Raw genomic sequence first — 19,610 nt, 5'->3', positions numbered from 1 at the left:
CATAAAGTTGAACACTGAACATTTTTTATTCTTCTTAAAAACACCCCTTAAATTATTTTATCCATATGTGATCCTTAACTTCCTGCTCTGGGGCCGAACAGTCCTTGGGAGGGTGCCGGAGCGGGCTTTCATCATAAACCAGTGAGGCCAAGATTTATACCATCCCTCCCCTTTCCCTAACCTAACACAGTGCCCCAAACACATAGGTGTTTGTTCACAAACAAGTGAATTTGGATGCCCTGAGTTTTACGTGTGACTTTATAGCCACAATCAGCTACAGACCTAAATTCATTAGTTTTTTTTTTTAATTCCAGTTCTTTTTTTTTTTTTTTAATTTATTTTTGAGAGAGAGACACATATGCAGAGAGAGGGAGAGAGGGAGAGAGAGAATCCCAAGCAGGCTCCATGCTGTCATCGCAGAGCCTGATGAGGAGCTCAGTCTCACAAACTGTGAGATCATGACCTGAGCCGAAATCAAGAGTTGGGTGCTTCACCAACTGAGCCACCCGGGTGCCCCGAAATTCACTAGTTTTTATCAATTAATATTTTAATGAGGACTAAAAGTGACAAAGAATGTGGCTTACCTAAAAAGTTTTGAACAAGGCTGATGATTATGGATTTCTGTAATTAGAAAGAAAAAAACACATCTCAGTTAATCTGGTAAGATACAGGCAAGTATCAAATAGCCCAGGATTTTTCTTTTTTTTTCTTAACTAAAATCTTGAATAAAAAGACAGCTTTCCTCTCCCTAGCAGGTACTAGTGAAGGCAGTGTGCCTTCTTAACACTTCAACTCAGGGACGCATTCGCAGTACAAAGTCAACTGGAGAACAAGTTCTGTTTCCATCTGTCCACATGCGAGAAGCACACATCTGAAAGCTTTTATTCAGAACACGCAGCTATTGTGTGCCCTCATTCAATCTCACCTAGTTAAACAAAGCATAAGAGGGAAAAGTAACAACCGACTGGAAGCATTTAATCAAAGTGTATGAGCACAGTGAGGACAGCTTGGGGAGAGGACGGCCTAACCACCCCACCATCAATAACCCACTAATGGGCTCAGGACAACTTGGGCCAGGTGTTTTGAGGGGGAAGGGAGGAGGAGACTCTGGAGGCCTGTTAACCCTTTCAAAGACGGTCAGCACCAAGGGAAACAGTCATTTAGAAGGCAGATCCTAATGGCTTCCGGAAGTATTGCTGTGATTAACCAGAGTGAACAATTTCTTCGAGCTCATCAGGGGGCTTGGGGTCTGGGTTGCTTTACAAGACCATGAGACTAATTAACCATTCAATTCTATTAATAACATTCTTCTGGACAGAGGCTAATCACCTGTTGTTTAAAAAGCCACAGCCACAGAGTTCCAGGCTACAATTTTAACGCAATTAAAGTGAAACCATGACCCTGGAGGACATGGGACTGTGTCCATTAGCTTCTGTCCTAATGTTAACGCTGCCAGAACATGCGCACGAATGCAGTTCCCCCACCGGGAAGGTGAGTTCATCGCCTCGCGTAGCTGTTGACGAAGTGATGCAAATAAGAAACCTTCATCTAGAAATTGTTCTCTCTTTCATCACCGAGCATAATACATTACACCATCTTACGTTATTTCAGATACTATTGGTAAAGCGATTAGAACGTGGAACATTTGTAGCAAAAACTTTAAAAAGAGTTCAGGAGAAAGAGAAAAAACTCACCTTCTACTTTAAAGGGTATTTTCAGAAACCCCCTCGAGTCAGTTCTGAACCCCAAATACACATTGTTGTCATCAACTGCGCCAGCAGACTTCTGTCATGGTTTACAACTGGGATTAGAAGCACACTAAAGATATGTCCTAGATATCGTGTGGCATTTGCTAAAGGAAGCTGAATCTTTCTCTTAGAAGATTTTTTGCAAGGCCTAAGCACTCCATGGAGAAAACTGGGTGAAAGCCCGAAACGTGATAAAGCCGCAGATGACCCGGAAGCTGGCTGGCACGCTGGCTGATAGGTAGGCCTCTGAAAACAGGCAGAAGCAGGGCAGCCTCGCTTGCGGTCCCAGAGTCTGCCGTGCCTCTAAGCTCATCCGTGTGGTCAAGACTCCTCTTTACACGTGCAGGGCGTCTCTTCACTCATCTCCTTAGAAGTTCGCTACCCCCGGACCTTCGGCTGTCCCGCCAATCGATCGTCCTACCTCTGCTTCTCCTCCTGGGGGTGACTTAGCTCCACTACTCCCAACCTTTCCAGTAACTGCAGTGGCGTCACTTCATTAACCAAGGAAGCCCTTGGGTGGTAGTCTGCTCCCTCCCCTTCCTAGAACGAAGGGTGGACAGCTCTATTAAACGTGAGTTAGCACAGGGGCGCCTGGGTGGCTCGGTCGGTTGGGTGTCCGAGTTCGGCTCAGGTCATGATCTCGCAGTCGGTGAGTTCGAGCCCCGTGTCAGGCTCTGTGCTGACAGCTCAACGCCTGGAGCCTGATTCGGATTCTGGGTCTCCCTCTCTCTCTACCCCTCCCCCACTCATGCTGTGTGTCTCTCTCTCTCTCTCTCTCTCTCTCTCCCAAAAATAAAGATTTTAAAGCGAATTAGCACAGCCTTTAAAATTAACATGTAATCAACACAAAACGCGATACTTCGTGTTCCGAACGTAGCGTTCTTTATGAAATCCTTATTATAGAGGGAAAGATAAAGGGGTCTGCACATGGATTCAGACATGTGCAGCAAATACCAACTTTGGTCAATTCGTTTTATTTAGAACATCTCGTTCTGGAGGTTAAGCTGTGCCAGGAAGTTTCTTTACACCACTGGTCTGAAACACTACTCATGGCACTTCAGCTAACGTTTGCCCTTCCCACCCAGATTTCCCGGAGTCTCTGGTTTATATTTCTAACATGTATTCATTTTTAAAAGAAAACTATTCCAATGATAACAATACTTTTAAGATAATACCAGCAAACGCTTTGCCCACAAGATCCATAATCTGTTTCAAACAATGAAATGAATATAGCTAATAAGCTAAACGTTGTACAGCAAAAGCTGGTTGTCATGGTGCTGTATTAACTGGGACACTCTATCAGTCGGTACTTCTCCGTATTTACAATACCATGGAAACGTACTTACTGCGAGAACCCGAAGGCTTATAAATCAGATACACCGCATTAAACTGTAGAACTGGAATTATTTTCCCATTCTATTTCTTTAAAAATAAATAAATAGCCAGAATATTCATCAGAAATGCTGCTTTGGTGAGCACGCCAGGTAAGAGAGCTCTTTCTTGCATGGTTTGCTGTCAGTTAACTCTGGCATTTTAACCTTCAAATACCAAATTCGTTTTTGAAAATCCGAGTGCAAACAATAAAACTGCACACATGTCCAATGAAACCAAAGTCTCTATCGCAGAATTTTAAAGAGTTAAGCAAAACAAAAAGAAAATCTCAGTGAAAGAAGGGCTACATCCAGTAGATCAAGTCTTTATAATAAGTCATTATTGGGGCACCTGGGTGGCTCCGTCGGTTAAGCGTCCGGCTTTGGCTCAGCTCATTATCCCAGTTTGTGGGTTTGAGCTCTGCGTCGGGCTCTGTGCTGACAGCTTGGAGCCTGGAGCCTGCTTGGGATTCTGTGTCTCCCTCTCTCTCTGCCCCTCCCGCTTGCATTCTGTCTCTCAAAAATGAATAAGCATCAAAAAAAAAAAAATTTCTAGTAAGTCATTGTTGTGGGGAGTAGATTTGGTCCTTTAGGAAATTAACTATTTCTTGTCCCCGCCCCCACAATCCTAACTGCCCCCCACCGCCGGCCCCTCAGTCCTCATCCCGGCCTCCCAACCCATGTACTAGAAGGCTTTCAGAACAGGCTTGAAATTGCTGATGTGGCCCCAACATAACCTAACCTTCCAGCAAGATTTCAAACCAGCAACCAGTCCCCTTCACACATTCTGTATTTTAATTGTGTAGAAACAGGCCAGATTCCCTGTATATTTTATGCACTCCTTGCTCTGGGTTCCCCTGAATGCACTGCCCACTAGCCCTGAGTTCACCTCCTTCATGTCACCATTACTGATTTTCCCCACTAGCAGGTTTTTCCTTTTCCACTTAGGGGCTCGTCTCTGTTCCTTTCTTACAGTACCCATCTTGTGCTTTGTCTGGTATCTCTGCTCACTTGTCTTCTCCTCCCCACACTCCTGGCAGCTAGAGATGCATCTGGATATCCCCCATCGCTGTGTGGCACATGCCTCACATGCGATAGTCAGCAGATGCTGGCCGCAGAAGTGAAATGTCCCCTGCTGTGTTCTGAGCGTCAGGACATGCTGTTGGGTGACATGCTTGAGGTGCAGTTTGATCCCTAGTTATCAAAAAGGGGCTTGGGGCGCCTGGGTGGCTCAGTCGGTTGAGTGACCGACTTTGGCTCGGGTCATGATCTCGTGGTTCGTGAGCCTGAGCCCCACGTCGGGCTCTGTGCGGACAGCTCGGAGCCTGGAGCCCGCTTCTGATTCTGTGTCCCCCTCTCTCTCTCTGCCCCTCCCCCACTCGTGCTCTGTCTCTGTCTCAGAAATAAACATTAAAAAAATTTTTTAGGGGTGCCTGGGTGGCTCATCGGTTAAGCGTCTGACTTCGGCTCAGGTCATGATCTCACGGTCCATGAGTTCGAGCCCCGCGTCAGGCTCTGTGCTGACAGCTCAGAGCCTGGAGCCTGTTTCAGATTCTGTGTCTCCCTCTCTCTCTGCTCCTCCCCTGTTCATGCTCTGTCTCTCTCTGTCTCAAAAATAAATAAACGTTAAAAAAAATTTTTTTTTTAAATAAAAATTAAAAAAAATTTTTTTTTTAAAAAAGGGGGGCTGATGCAAAGAGGGTGGGCACATCTATAAATGCTCTTCACCTTCCTCAGCAATCGACCCAAATCGACTGGGTTGTTCTTCAGAAAGCTGTTTTGAGGGGCACCTGGGTGGCTCAGTCGGATAAGCGTCCGACTTTGGCTCAGGTCACAATCTCACTGTTCATGAGTTCAAGCCCCGCGTCGGGCTCCGTGCTGACAGCTCGGACCTGGAGCCTGTTTCGGATTCTCTGTTTCCCTCTCTCTCTGCCTCTGCCTGCTCGTCTCTCAAAAATAAACATTTTAAAAGTTTAAAAAAAAAAAAGAAAAGAAAGAAAGCTGCTTCCATTCAGCAAACTGCTCGTGTAAACAAGTGTGAACATTGTTGCCAGATCGCTCCAGGAAGCACCAGCCCAACAGATCTATTGGTTCCAGTACGCGGGGAGGCTGACAATGGGGAATAGCCCGAGCCGCAAACTTGGGATTCGCTGTGGTTTCAAAGAGACAATCAAGCGAAATAGCACACAGCAGTTCAGTAATAGACCAGTTAGTAAGAGACAGCTTTACGAGGCTTCCTACACATAGAGTCATACGCTGCAAGTCCACACTGACTTATAAAACATTCCCTACCAGTTATCGGTGCAAGTGATTCGCGTTGTGATTTTAATGGTTTTCTGTGTGCCTTTCATCTTTCAGATTAAAATCGGGAAAGGGCCAAAGAACAAAACAAACAGCACTGGTACAGAAAAAGTATCTCTAAGCTCAGTGATAAACTCACTTACCGATTACTTGCAGAAATTCTGTGTTGCTGATTTGTGAGTCACTGATGCTAAAGGTTTCCTCTTGTCTTACCTCTCCCAGCAGAAATCCTTCCTAAAAGTAATGAGAGAAAATAGTCGCAAACTAAAAATAAAGATGATTTTTTACTGGAATTAAAAGGAATGGAGGGCATTATAATTTCATAACAACTTTTAACAATAATCCAAAAAGCTTGCCAAAGAAACTACTCTTCTAAAAACCCACAAGGAAGACTAAAGCAATCTGAGATATACCGATTAACTGGATTGTTTGAAAAAAGGATTCCATACACGATGAAATACTTTAATCCCTTAAGAAAAAAAAAACTGCTTTTTTCTTTTTGAAGCAAAAATAAGTAGAGTGAATTCATTTCTTAAATCCTACTGAGTGTAATAACCAATATCAAAAAAACTCAGGAAGCAGAAATATTCCAAGGTTGTTTTCTGGAAACAGCATACAATTTATTTCATTGTTTTAAAAACACTGTTAATGATAAAAGGATGAAAAAGTTTAACGCAAAGCACAATGAATTGCTCTTGTACGGGCTGTGGGAAATGAGGATTTCAGCAAATAAATCTATCATTCGCACGAATATTTTTCCTTAATAAACACAGAGGTTTGTTTCCTTACACCTTGGGAGAACGGTAAACCCTGGGTCACTCGGCACATAACCTGCTGTGTACTTGCTGCCATGCTCAGCACAGGCACAGTTGGAGAACATTCACTGGCTGTCACAATAACTTTCCTAAGAGGGTGAACTCATAGGCTGTTCTGCAATCGCCCTTCCGGGAGAGCCACGTGCTTACTCCTTCCTCCATTTTGCTTTTTTTTTTTAAGTATATTTATTTTGTGAGAGAGAGAGAGAGAGAGAGAGAGGATGCATGGGAGGGGCAGAAAGGGTGCGGGGGGAGAGAGAGAATCCCTAACAGGCTCCGCACTGTTAGCGTGGAGCCGACATGGGGCTTGAACTCACCAAACATGAGATCTCGACCTGAGCCGAAATCGAGAGTTGGACACTTAACTGACTGAGCCACCCAGGCGCCCCGGTCCGTTTGGCTCTTTACTCAGATGGCACCTTATTAGATGGCCAATGTAACGGAAACAGGGACTGTCAGACACCCTGTCTCCTGTCCCCTGCATTCTTTTTCTTCTCAGTCTTCTCACTATCCGCCATAGTACATCCTTGTATTAACAAATAAATGGCTACACCTACTAAAATGTAAGCTCCATGAGGCAGGGACTCTGTGTTTGCTCACTGCTGTATCTCAGCACCCAGCACAGTGCCTAGCCTAACACATTGGAGGTGCTCAATAAATACTGGTTGAGGATATTTGTTGAAACAGTGCCCCCCCCCTTTTCAAATGTTTTATTTGTTTATTTAGAGAGAGAGCAGGGGAGTGGCAGAAAGAGAAAGAGAGCACGGGGTAGAGAGAGAGAGACAGAGGATCTGACAGGGGCTCTGAGCTGATAGCAAAGAGCCCGATGTGGGGTTCGAACCCACGAACCATGACATAATGACCTGAGCTGAAGTCAGACGCTTAACCGACTGAGCCACCCAGGTGCTCCAAAACAATGCCCTTGCACTACATACCTTTCTATCCTAGGCTAACCCTTCAAATCAATTAAAGAAATTTCCTAGTTTAAAAATATTCCCAGTTGAGGGGAGCCTGGATGGCTCAACCAGTTGAGCATCTGACTCTGGATTTCAGCTCAGATCATGCATGATCTCATGATTTGTGGGTTCGAACCCTGCGTTGGGCTGTGGGCTGACAGCACGGAACCTGCTTGGGATTCTGTCTCCCTCTCTCTGCCCTTCCCCACCACTCACTCTCTCTCTCTCCCTCTCAAAAATAAACATTAAAAAATATATATTTCCAGTTGGAATCTGTGGAGGTGAGGAGGGAGAGACAGATGCTTTACAGCATAGTTTTTGTGTTGAATTAGGGGAGTGTCCTAAAATCCCAAATCATCATGTACAGGGTATTTCTCAAACTTAAGTAATATACAGATCCCCTCTAAAAAATTTTCTCTCAAGCACCTGGGTGGCTCAGTGGGTTGAGCATCCGATTCTCGATTTCGGCTCAGGTCATGATCTCATAGTTCGTGGGACAGAGCACCACATGGCTCTCTGCACTGACAGTGAGGAGCCTGCTTGGGATTCTCTCTCTCCCTCTCTCTCTGCCCCCCTCCCCACAATGGATGCATGCACATGTGCTCTCACTCAAAATAAATTGAAACATTAAAAAAAAATTTTCTCTCAAACCTAAAGGAGTGTTCATGACTACTAGTTTGAGAAACAGTGACTTTTAGTCCATAAAAGTCTTTCAGTTAGGAGCTCTCGCTACAAAAGAGAAGCTTTGTCTTTGTAACAAATTAATAAAAATTAACATGAAAAAAAGTTTAAATTTCTATAGAACTTTACACTTAAGAAGTATCTACAGATCCTTAGTGTTCCACAGTCTAGGACTGCCAGATTTAGAAAATAAAAATACAGGCTACTCAGTTAAGTGTGAATTTCAGATAAACAATGAACAATTTTTTATGTAATATTTCGGATATACTGACACTAAAAAATTACTTCCCATTTATCTGAAATTCACATTTAATTGAGTACCCTGTATTTTACCTGGAAACTCTATCATAGTCCTCAGATTGAAAAAGTCAACAGCGACCTCAAGACATTCCAAAGCCAAGTATAAAATGAATGTTTATTATCTACTGGTCTGGATTATCTGAGCCACTGTTACTTTATAGCGGAAGGAGGCAAATTGCGGTATGTGGGTTCAATCTAGCTTCATGCCTGTTAGTGTAGAGCCGACAAGTTAAGAATAGGTTCTACTTTTAAATGGTTGAAAAAAATAAAAAATAGGAATAGTTCATGATGTGAAAATTATAAGAAATTCAAATTTCAGAGTCCATAACTAAAGTTTTATTGGAAACATTCACCCTAATTTATTTATTGTCTTTGGCTGCTTTCTTCATCCAACAGCAGAACTGAGTAGTTGCTACAGAGACTGGCTCACAAAACCTAAAACATTTACTATTTGGCCCTTTACAGAAAATGCTTGCTCACCTCAGCTCTACAGAATGAGTGATTTTAAACTAATTTATTTCCTGGACAAAACAAGAATGCACTACAAAAGCAAGTTTTTGATTCCTCAACTTTAAAATGTATAAAACTGAAATTAAAGTAGTCTGCATATATAATCGTGGCAAGGTTAACATAAACAGCTACGGCCATGTGAAATAAAGTTGCAAACTATTTGGAGACATACTTCCATATCATGGCAAAGACTTCCACAAAGTCTAGCACCATGTCTGGCAAAGCACAGATATAAGGGAATATCTCTCGAATTAAATTAATAACAATCTAAGTAACATGGCCATGTCACTGCTGTTTGTAGAACATCTATCCAAGAGGTAACTTACTCTTAACAATAGTCTTGCCTTCTGCAAAAACTGTGATATTACCAGGTAGTCCAACAACTACAGATGTTAAGAAGCATTGCTGAAACCATATTTAATACTTCTAAGGACATCAGGAGTATCACAAACCACCTATATATGGAACTTCATTACATTATCAAATAGCTGCCTATAGTATCACAGGCCTTAGTGTCCAGAGACGTGAGCTAACTCTGGAAACACCCATGTGTATTCCTATCTCCACTATCAACATCGAAGAGATGAAAAGTACAATAATTTCATGATACCCAACTTACGAACAGAATCACCTCTCTGTGTGATCAGTTTTTACTAATGGAAGCTAAGATTGCAGACATGAAACCAAACCCAGTTCCTTATTCTGCAGTGTATCATTTTGCTTTGTAATGACAACCACAACCCCCCCCCACACACACTTATTAAATAAATTTGAATAACTCACTATTGACATCTTTTAAAATAACCCCTCAATTTGGTGGACAGATTACATATGTAAAGATAAAAGTTACCTAGTTTCACAAAGAAACTTCCATCCAGGCGAATGACATTAAAAAGACAATTCGCGAAATAAAGACATTGAAGCAGACAAGCTTTGCTCTCTGGGAGCTCCGAAGCCTATGCATTTCCGATCACTCATACGTAGGCCTGTCATTTCCCTATTTCGCTGCGACGAGCGCCGTGGTTTTAGGACATTCGCCAAGGAACTAAATATGCAACTTCAAGGCAAACAGACCCTACACCTAAACACTCCTGTTTACATTCTCCATTTTCCCTCGAGGCGAAGAAAACACACGAACGTATCTAACGAGTATGAATAGTGACAGCCATGGTTTCTTTCCCTCGTCGCACCCCACAACAACCTGTGAGACCGGCGGGCGGGGCAGGGTGCCTCGGTTCCCAGACTAAAGCTCGGTCTCTCCGCTCTCTGCCGACCCCGGGAGCCCCTCGCAAGTCTAGAAGCCTCTCAGGGAGGGGCAGGAGCTCGGTTTCCACTAAGCGACTCCAGACACTGCTGGCTGCCAACCGAGGCAGCTTTGCTAAAAACAAGACGGCTGTCCTGAGAGGGCCAGGAGGTGGCGGGCACCGAATGAGGGGGCCCATCCCAGGGGCGAAGGAGCCCAGGGTAGCAGGAGCTCGCCGGGGGCGGGAGCCGCCCGGGTCACCTGCCCCTCGGGCCAGCCCGGGAGCCCAGGGGGTGAGCCGCGAGCGGTTCCAGCTTGGCCGCAGGCGCCGGCCCGGGACGGAGGCTGGAGGCTCCAGCGGCCGCGGCGGGGGGCCCGGCACCTACGTGGTCAGCGTTGCTGTTGGCGCTGTGGAAACACACAGCGCTGAAGGTGTAGCCCGAAATGGAAGCCGCCATGATGGAAATCTCCAACTCCCCCATCATGCCCCGCGGAGGGCACGCAGCCTTCCGGCCGGCCCCGCCCCTTGGCATCCTGGGAAATGAAGTTTTTGGCGGGTGAGGCCAAGGGGCCGCAGCGCCCGCAGAGACGCAGACTTGCACTATTGGAACCCAACCCCCGCGAAGTGTACTCCGTCTCGTGCCCTGCACATCTCAGATACCGCCTCTTCTGCGTAGCCCTCGAGAGTTCCCCAATTCATTTTTTCTCTTCGCAAATGAAACTCTTACTAATAAAATCCAACTCAAGAATGAAAGGAGGGAGATGATTCAAGCAAGTGCGTGGTTTGCGTTTGACATAGAAAGAAAATGCTGTTATTTCCATTTTCGTAGGACCACTCTGGCGGCAGCGTGGAGGCTATAATGTGGCAGAGGGGGAAGGGTGGTACTGTAATCCGCAGGAGGGAGGTGTCTTTGGGGGTGGTTGGAAGTGAAATGGTGGTAGCAGTGAAGGGGGTAAGGGATTGGATTCTGTAACAAAAGGACACGAATTTAACGAAAAATCATGGAAAGAAGATTGGAACAACAAATTTAAGAAAAACAGCAAAAGTTAAATCTCACAAAGTTAGGTAAAGAAGCTCAGGAATCATCATTCTTCTCTTTGTCCGATCTTTCAGGTTCGAAACTGGACTTCTGATCTCCCACAAGTCTCCTTGTACCACGCTCTCCAAAAGTTCAGCAGAAGGACTTTTCTGACTGTTGCACAGGCCCCAAACCTTGGGATCATGGTTGACCTCCCCCACCTTTGATCAGTGAGCACAGTCTTAAAAATATATCGAGAATCCTACAACTCACCACCAGCACACCTATCACCTATCATGGTGGTCTAAATCATCAATTCTTTCCTGGGTCTTTATAACAGTCTCTGACTCAAGAGCCCTGAACTGGGGGCAATTTTACCCCTCGGCGGACATTTGGCAGTGTCTGGAGGCATTTTTGGATGTCACAACTTGGCGGAGGGTGCCGCTGGTCATAGTGGTTAGAGGGCAGCCAAATATCCTACAATGCATAGGACCCCCACCTCCCCCACGGGATGAGGTTGAGAAACCCTGGGTTCCACCTTGTCTTCAACCCCTTCCCTGCCAAATCTAATCTCAACACAGCAACTAAATTGGTCATGCTAAAACTTAAAATTTAGGGGCGCCTGGGTGGCTCAGTCGGTGAAGCGTCCGACCTCGGCTCAGGTCATGATCTCACGGTTCATCGGTTCGAGTCCTGCATTGGGCTCTGCGCTGACAGCTCAGAGCCTGGAGCCTGCTTCAGATTCTGTGTCTCCCTCCCTCTCTCTCTGCCCTCCCCTGCTCGCACTCTGTGTGTGTCTCTCTCTTTATGTTTAAATAAACATTAAAAAAAATTTTTTTTTAATTTAAAGCATGTTGTTTCTTGGTCTAAACCTAAACCTTGTAATGACTTGGTTCCTATCACTCATCTGACTTCCTTTCTTGCTCCTGCCCCCTTTGTTCACTCGGCTTCAGCCGCACTAGTCTTTCTGCTTCCTGGGTATCCCTATCTCATCCTACCTCAGGGCCTTTGCACTTGCTGTTCCCTTTGCGTAGAGTGCTCTTCTCACAGATAGTTGCAAGGTTTACTCCTTTATCTCTGCTCTAGATGCTCTGATGTGTGACCCACATCCACCCTTGCAGGACTTACTATTCTACCACACCCAGCCTCTTCCCCAGCTGGGGAAATTGTCAGCTTTCTCATGGACTTGCCTTCAGTATAGTGTCATTGCCTGAGATCATTCCTCATTTTCTGGGTGACCAACATTCAATGCCTCATCAATATAGATGGATAAAGGCTCACCTCCTTCCTTCCAACCTGGGGTAATTCCAAAGGGTCATCCCAGCTCCAGAGTGCCCTGTAGGGGAAGGAGGTGCTAGCTGAGGTGCTGTTGTAATGGTTCCCCAGTCCGCCAACTTCCTTCATCCAGCTCTGTTTCTTTCCCTTCCCCAGTAGGTGGTGATCCTGAGAGCCCTCCCTAGTAATCTTCTTTCGTGTTCATCTCAGTCTTAGACTCTGCTTCCCTGGGGATATAACGTATGACACCCTGTTGCAGATTTTCACTTAGGGCCACCTGGTCAGAGAATCCTTCTCTTATCACCCTAACCAGACCGCAGCCCCAACCTGACCTTCTCAATATTCCTTCTCTGCTTTCCCTTCCCCTTTCCTACTTATCACCATCTAACATCATCCCTATTTCATTCATTTCTCAGCATATTGTCTTTGCCTCTCCGCTGGCACATTCTGAACTGCATGCGGACAGGGATTCATCTTTGATTTGCTTACTGCTGTAGTCCAGCATTTGGGATAATGCCTGGCATGTAGATATTACCCAGCACGTGACTGCATGCCCCCCCCCCATGATTGTTGAGTGAAAGTTGCATAAAAAGTGGGAGGGTCCCACAGAAGATGGTTGTATTTTATCAGCAGGTGCTAGAGGGGAACGGAGACCAAAGAAGCTAGTAAAAGGAATAAGCTCATTACTAACAAGGTGCCTTGGGTGGCCCCCCGAGGAAAAGATTTGAGACGCAGGAGAAGATGAGAGAGGAAAGAGCCAGATGGATCAACAGAATTTTTGGGGAGAAGGAGAAAGAGAAAGAGAAAGGGAGATGAGTAGCTGCAGTGAGATTCTGAAACTTGGGGAAAGATGAGAATAAGGAATTTTTAGGATGTAGTGTTGTGTATCGTATGACGGGATTCCTCTTGACTGCCTGCTTAGGAAAACCTTCAGCAAAACTTCTACAGTGATCGAACACACCCATGTAGCTATTGCGAGGCAGATTTTAGAGTGGATCGCTTGGGTTCCAGTGTCAGGTGTAGCACTCACTGTGTGATCCAGAGCAACTTCTCTGCGCCTTGGTTTGCTCCTGTGTAAAATGAGGCACCTGCCTGATGTGGCAATCTTAAGGAGTGAATGAGATCGCATATTGGATGTTTCACCCAGTCCTTGGCACACAACGTCAGCCTGCTGAATGTTAGCCATCACTTCCATGTCATGAAGTAGTTTAGAAGATAAAAGAAATCTATAGGCTCTGAGAAGAAAAGACCTCCCAGTATATCACCACAATATTCTTTTTTTTTTTTTTTTCAAGTTTGATTCATTTTGAGAGAGAGACAGAGAGCAGAACCAGCTGGAAAGGGGCAGAGAGAGAGAGAAAGAGAGAGAGATTCCCAAGCAGGCTCCATGCTGTTAGCGCAGAGCCCGATGCAGGGCTCGATCCCACGAATCGTGAGATCATGACCTGAGTCAAGATCAAAGTCAGATGCTTGACTGACTGAGCCACCCAGGCACCCCTATCACTACAATAAATATTTATTTATTTTTGAGAGAGAGAGAGAATGAGTGGGGGAGGAGCAGAGAGAGAGGGAGACACAGAATCTGAAACAGACTCCAGGCTCTGAGCAGTGGGCACAGAGCCTGACACGGGGCTCGAACTCTTAACGGTGAGATCGTGACCTGAGCCGAAGTCGACGCTTAACCGACTGAGCCACCCAGGTGCCCCTCACCACAGTACTCTTAAGTGAAAATGCAACTGGCAAACAATGCAAATGGTTAGATTCCATTATTATATATTTATCAAAAAAACAAAACCCACGCATTTCAGCAGGTGCTTGTATGCTGCAAACGCCACACTCTGCTATGATGGATCTGAAAGAGGAAACAAGAAATTCCACTTTCACTATGCCCTCTAGGTAGTCGAGGAAACTGACACTTAAAAGGTTTAAATCAAGTGACTTGCCCAAGGTCACACCTGGTATGGACTAAGTCGAGACAGAGGTTCAGGATGGCTGGACTCTGTAGTCCGTGATCAGGCAAGAAAATGCAAAGGAAAGGGATGAGTGGTATCAGGCCTGGATAGGAGAGAAAACCTGGCTGAGTCCTGGAGGCCCCTGTGGAGGAAGAGAGGGGAACAGAGGGGAGCAGAGGATAGCTGGGACCAGGGAAGGGGCCTGGAGCTGAGCGGCTCGAGGGAGGTCTACTCGAAAGGGGTTGCAGTGGCCCCAGTGAGCTGTGAGCCTGAGTGGCCCAAAGGAAGGCAGAGCAGTGGCGACAGGCTGGAAAAAATGGCCCTGAGCCCAGGCGCAGGGGAGGCCAGGAGGAGCCGTGTGCGGAGGGTAAGGGAAGAACAAAACAAGGATGATGCTCTGCTTTGGCTGGTCAGGGGCCACGTGAATGGAGAACACAGGGAAGAGAGGGTTTGGAGCTACTGGGGTTGGGGGAGGAGCCAGTGCAAGGAAGTTTGGGTTTTCGACAGGTTGACAGGTTGAGTTGAACATAACAAGGGACGTCTAGGCAGCTGCAGGAAAAGCCCGGAGCTGGGGGTAGAAGATGAACTTGGAAGTCACTAACAGCAAGAACAATAGCTAACATTTACTGAACGCTCACTGTCTGTCAGGCTCTGTTCTGAGCGCGTCACTTGCATGGTCTATTATGTAATCTTCCTAACAATGTTCTGAAATAAGTCCATTTTGAACTCCATTTATAACCGAAGAACTTGAGCTAGCATTTAATGAGAATTTGCCGTGTGTCAGGCATATAGGATTTCACAGGAATTACTTTATTTACTTATTTTAAAGTTTATTTCCTTTTAGGGTGCCTGGGTGGCTCCGTCAGCTGAGCGTCTGACTTTGGCTCTGGTCATGATCTCACGGTCCGTGAGTTCGAGCCCCGTGTCAGGCTCTGGGCTGACAGCTCGGAGCCTGGAGCCTGCTTCGGATTCTGTGTCTCCCTCTCTCCTTGCCCCTCCCCTGCTCATGGTCCGTCTCTCTCTCTCTCTCTCTCTGTCAAAAATAAATAAACATTAAAAAAATTAAAGTTTATTTCTTTTGAGACAGAGAGAGAGAGAACTAGTGGGGAAGGGGAAGAGAGAGGGGAGACAGAGGATCTTTGCTGACAGCAGAGAGCCCGATGTGGGGCTCAAACTCATAAATGGCAGATCATGACCTAAGCCGAAGTTGGACACTTGACCAACTGAGGCCACCCAGGCGCCTCTATCTATTTTTTTTAAGCTTTATTTATTTATTTTGAGAGAGAGAGAGAGAGAGAGAGAGAGAGAGAGAGAGAATCCCAAGCAGGCTCCACACTGTCAGTGCAGAGCCAAATGTGGGGCTCGAACTCACAAGCCATGAAATCATGACCTGAGCTGAAATCAAGAGTCAGACGCTTAACTGACTGAGCCACCCAGGTGCCCCAGGAATTACCTCATTTAATGCCACGGGCACTATTATTATTATTATATAAGGATGGGCAAACTGAGGCCCCGAGAAGTTAAAGAACTTGCCTACAGTCACACATGATAGGGTCAGGGCTCAAAACCTGAGTCCAACTCCAGAGCTGCTTGCCTACCTCCCTTTTTAAAAGGCTCACTCAAGGGGTCCCCGGGTGACTCAGTCGGTTAATGTCTGACTTTGGCTCAGGTCATGATCTCACGGTTCGTGAGTTCCAGCCCGGCGTCGGGCTCTGTGCTGACAGCTCCGAGCCTGGAGCCCGCTTCGAATTCTGTGTCTCCCTCTCTCTCTGCCCATCCCCTGCCCACGCTGTGCCTCTCTCTCCTTCAAAATTAAATAAACATTAAGTAAAAATGTTTAAAAGGCTCACTTGGGGCGCCTGGGTGGCGCAGTCGGTTAAGCGTCCGACTTCAGCCAGGTCACGATCTCGCGGTCCGTGAGTTCGAGCCCCGCGTCAGGCTCTGGGCTGATGGCTCGGAGCCTGGAGCCTGTTTCCGATTCTGTGTCTCCCTCTCTCTCTGCCCCTCCCCCGTTCATGCTCTGTCTCTCTCTGTCCCAAAAATAAATAAAAAAAAAAAAATGTTGAAAAAAAAAAATTAAAAAAAAAAAAATAAAAAAAAATAAAAGGCTCACTTAAGAGCAGGTGGTGCTGGGAAAACAAGGAGGGGTTTTCAAGAAGGGTGTCCTAAGCGGTGTTGACCACTACAGAGGAGCAAAGAAGGTAAAGCTTGGAACTTGACCCTTGGTTTGCCAATTAGGAAGTGTTTGAGAACTCTTAAAAGCTGTTTCAGAGAAGTTGGAGGTAAGCAGGGTTCCAGGCTGCGGTGATCGGCAGCATTAGAGGGAGACGAGGCAACCCAGAGTACTCAAAGAGCCTCCCCCTGCCTATGTAACGGGCACCTGGTGAGAGAGACTGTGTTCCTTGGCACATTTCACCTTCTCCCTGGTGATGGGCAGCTCCACTCGGATTGGGCTTCTCTACCTTCCACGGAGAATCCCGTTGCCCTGGGTGATCAGAGGTGGTGCCCCACACAGCCGTCAGGACTAAACAGCCAGAATAATCCTGGAGCCACAGAAGGGACTCTGTGTAAACAGAGGGTTTTTCCAGGGCTCCATACCAACAACTGTTTATAGCATTCATCACACACAGCAAAAACATCTTAAGTGTTGGCAAGACACCAGATTGAAGACGGCCTTATCTTTCATGGATCCTTCTTAATTAGAACCTAAAACTTTTTGAGACTTCGTCATATTCAAGCTTGCTTTCTCTAGCATCTAGAGTCTACAAAAAGATCAAAACAACCATTTGCCCAGGGCAGCACTAAATGGCCGTGGCATTTGGTGGTTTTATTGCACTGTAATAAGGTCACTTACGTTCTTCCTAGAGTTCTTTCATCACTACACACATGGATCCCCATCTGTCTTTTACTGTAGTCTATCGCCAGTTGCTTGAAGATCTTGAAACATCTTGTATAGGAGGAGATGCACTTTGGTCCTAATTGGGGTTTCTGTGAACTGGAGAGGCAACTGTTGATGCTGTTTACCTCTAGGGACTTATTGGACTTCCATCTGCTGAGTCAACAGAAACGTAGCCTAGGAAACATTCCATCTGGTTGGAAGGCAGCCGTATTAGAAGCCTTCGAGAGCCTGGCCTACCTAGGACATTCGACTGTCAGTAGTTCATGGCTGCTATAGAATACACCCCCAGACCTTTGGCCCACAAGATTTCTCACATTATACTGCAGAAATCCCAATGGTAGTCAGACCAAGAGGCGGATGGATCTCAGGTTCATTGGTTGGGAGCAACCTGGGGTAACGAGTCACTATTTCCGGCGTGGTGCAGGTGAGGAGGTTGAGACACACAAAGGTTAGGAGTCTCAGACAAGATCAGGTGTCTGGCTCGGGGCACAGCGAAGACAGGCATCCATGCATCTTGACTCCCTTGCACCTTCTTCCACAACACTCCGATCCGACCCTCGTTTTTGGAATATTTTTGTTCGAGGGGGGGTGTCATAAGGCATTCATTTCTCTGGGCGTAAATTCCCGTGTCCACCAGTGATATCAAGTCCCAAGAGGGCAGAATGCTGTTTTTAAGGCAGAATCCCAGCTACAAATTAAATTAGCTTTCTGACCAGGAAGCCAAATAATGCAGTGGACTGTCCCACCCACTTTCCACGTCTGACCACGACGTGGATGCATGAGGTGATTTGTGCCTTTGCAGTGAGCAATATTGGCCTCACCTATTTAGTGGGGTTTTCCCACTGGCAGCCTTTTTCCAAAATGCAATACCTTGAATAGTCCTGTTTAAAAAAAAAAAACAAAACACCAAAACAGCTGAGTAACTTTAAATATCTAATTGCCTTTATTCAATGATTCATGAATCAGGTAACATCCCATGTAGCAAGTAGAAGGGAGCTCGGAGGAGTTGTACAAAATGGAACGTTTTTACAGGCCAAAGGTGGGACTAGTAAATTACGAATGGATTATTTCAACCTCTCAAACTAATGTAACATTGACTGTCAACTATACTTCAATAAAATAATAATAATTTAAAAAGTGCATTATTTCAGGCAAGGTCACCTTCCCTTAAGGGAGGGCAGGGGGTCTTATCAGGTGGATTACCTCACTAGTGCCCACCAGAAAATTCCAGACTGATTGGTTTAAAATTCCCCTCCTGGGAGGGGTGCCTGGCTGGCTCTTTCGGAAGAGCAGGCCACTCTTGATCTCTGGGTTGTTTGAGCCCCACTTTGGGTCTAGAGGTTACTCAAAAATAAAATCTTAAAAAAAAAAAAATTCCACTCTAGGAGAGGCTGAAGCTGCAGTTAAGTGGGGTTAGTTAAGCGTCGGTGAAGGTTAGCAAAACCGACTCCACTTTGGATGTTTCTTTTTCACAGTCCCTTACAAACAGCAGTCCCCAAATGTGGTGGCGCTTAGGCGGGCACTTCAGAAAGGGGGTGCATCGGACTCTGGCTGGAGGGGGCAGAGAGGGAGGCGAGGCCCAGTCTCTCCACGCCTGGTCGTGGGAACCCGCACCCAAGACCAGAACAGAGCTGAAGAAGCCGAGCAGGGAGCAGTAGAGTGGGCGGCCTCCCGCCGCCTAGAGGCGCCGTCCACAAGTCCGCTCTGTCCGTGCTTCGTCTCTATGGCGGCCCCCACGGCCCTCTGGGTCGCGGAGCGGGATGAACTCTGGCGCGGGCGGCGGCAGCGGCGGCGGCTGCGCTGGGGCCGCGGCGCGGTCCCGAGGGGGCAGTCCCGGAGGGGATGGCTTTGCCCCGTCGGCGCTGGGGACTCGAGAGCAGTGAGTGTGGCGTACCGCGGGGGAGCGTGAGCGGCACCGCCAGGGCTGGGCCCCGGGAAAGGGACCGGGAGGGATATGGGGCCCCGGAAGATGGGGAGAACCTTGGGGGCGTGGCGCGTGGAAGGTAAGGCGGGGGGATTGATGGGCTGGAATCCCGAGGGGCCACCCTGTAGGTGGTTAAGGGGCATTTCAAGGGGTCATTGTGTAAAGGGATCGTGGGGTGCGGAATGCTCTCCGAAGCTATTGGGGAGGCCTCGTAAGGGTCTCGAACCCGAGGGGCAGGCTTGGGGAAAGAGCGAGGAGGCGGGCTCGATGGTAGTGGGGATAGGGAAGGGTAAGGGGGGCACGGTTAAGGCTTAGGGGATGGGGTAGGGATGTCGGAGCTGGAAAGGGTGGGAGTGAAGGGTGACCGGAGGAGAGAGCGAGGAGATGGTGGGGCATCTCGGGGTAGAAGAAAGCGGTCTGACCAAATCGATGTTCAGTAATTCTGAACGAATTAATAGATGGATGAACGAATGACAGAGGAAGGTAAGGATGGGCCGAGTTGAAGGGGTAAGAGGGAGCGGCGATTCTAGGGAGATGAAATAGCAAGAGAAGGCAAATGATGAGGACGGGGAACTGTACTTAAAAGGAGTAAATCTCAAACTTACAAGTAACTTTTA

The 19,610-nt window shown here is 46.7% G+C and overlaps 2 protein-coding genes across 5 annotated transcripts in view; one reads left to right on the top strand and one right to left on the bottom strand.

Annotated features, from left to right (window-relative positions):
• Positions 1 to 10,434, bottom strand: part of ABRAXAS2 (abraxas 2, BRISC complex subunit) — a 31,110-nt gene extending 20,676 nt beyond the window's left edge. The window contains exons 1-3 of the mRNA XM_019424668.2: positions 10,311 to 10,434; positions 5,563 to 5,653; positions 585 to 621 (exon numbers count right to left, since the gene is read on the bottom strand). Of these exons, the coding sequence (XP_019280213.1) occupies positions 585 to 621; positions 5,563 to 5,653; positions 10,311 to 10,409 (227 nt within the window). The 5' untranslated portion in view covers positions 10,410 to 10,434. The remainder of the gene's footprint in view (positions 1 to 584; positions 622 to 5,562; positions 5,654 to 10,310) is intronic.
• Positions 10,435 to 18,800: 8,366 nt separating this feature from the next.
• The window catches only part of EEF1AKMT2 (EEF1A lysine methyltransferase 2), a 70,562-nt gene continuing 69,752 nt past the window's right edge, over positions 18,801 to 19,610 (top strand). For all 4 annotated transcript variants that reach the window (XM_053910014.1, XM_019424676.2, XM_019424675.2 and 1 more), the window contains exon 1: positions 18,801 to 18,948. In XM_053910014.1, the coding sequence (XP_053765989.1) occupies positions 18,830 to 18,948 (119 nt within the window). In that variant the 5' untranslated portion in view covers positions 18,801 to 18,829. The remainder of the gene's footprint in view (positions 18,949 to 19,610) is intronic.

The sequence above is a fragment of the Panthera pardus genome, unplaced genomic scaffold, assembly GCF_024362965.1.
Source record: "Panthera pardus isolate Hobbes unplaced genomic scaffold, ASM2436296v1 HiC_scaffold_22, whole genome shotgun sequence".
Lineage (NCBI taxonomy): Eukaryota > Metazoa > Chordata > Mammalia > Carnivora > Felidae > Panthera > Panthera pardus.
The sequence above is the reverse complement of the archived record's forward strand: the minus strand, read 5'-3'. Positions and strand labels throughout refer to the sequence as shown.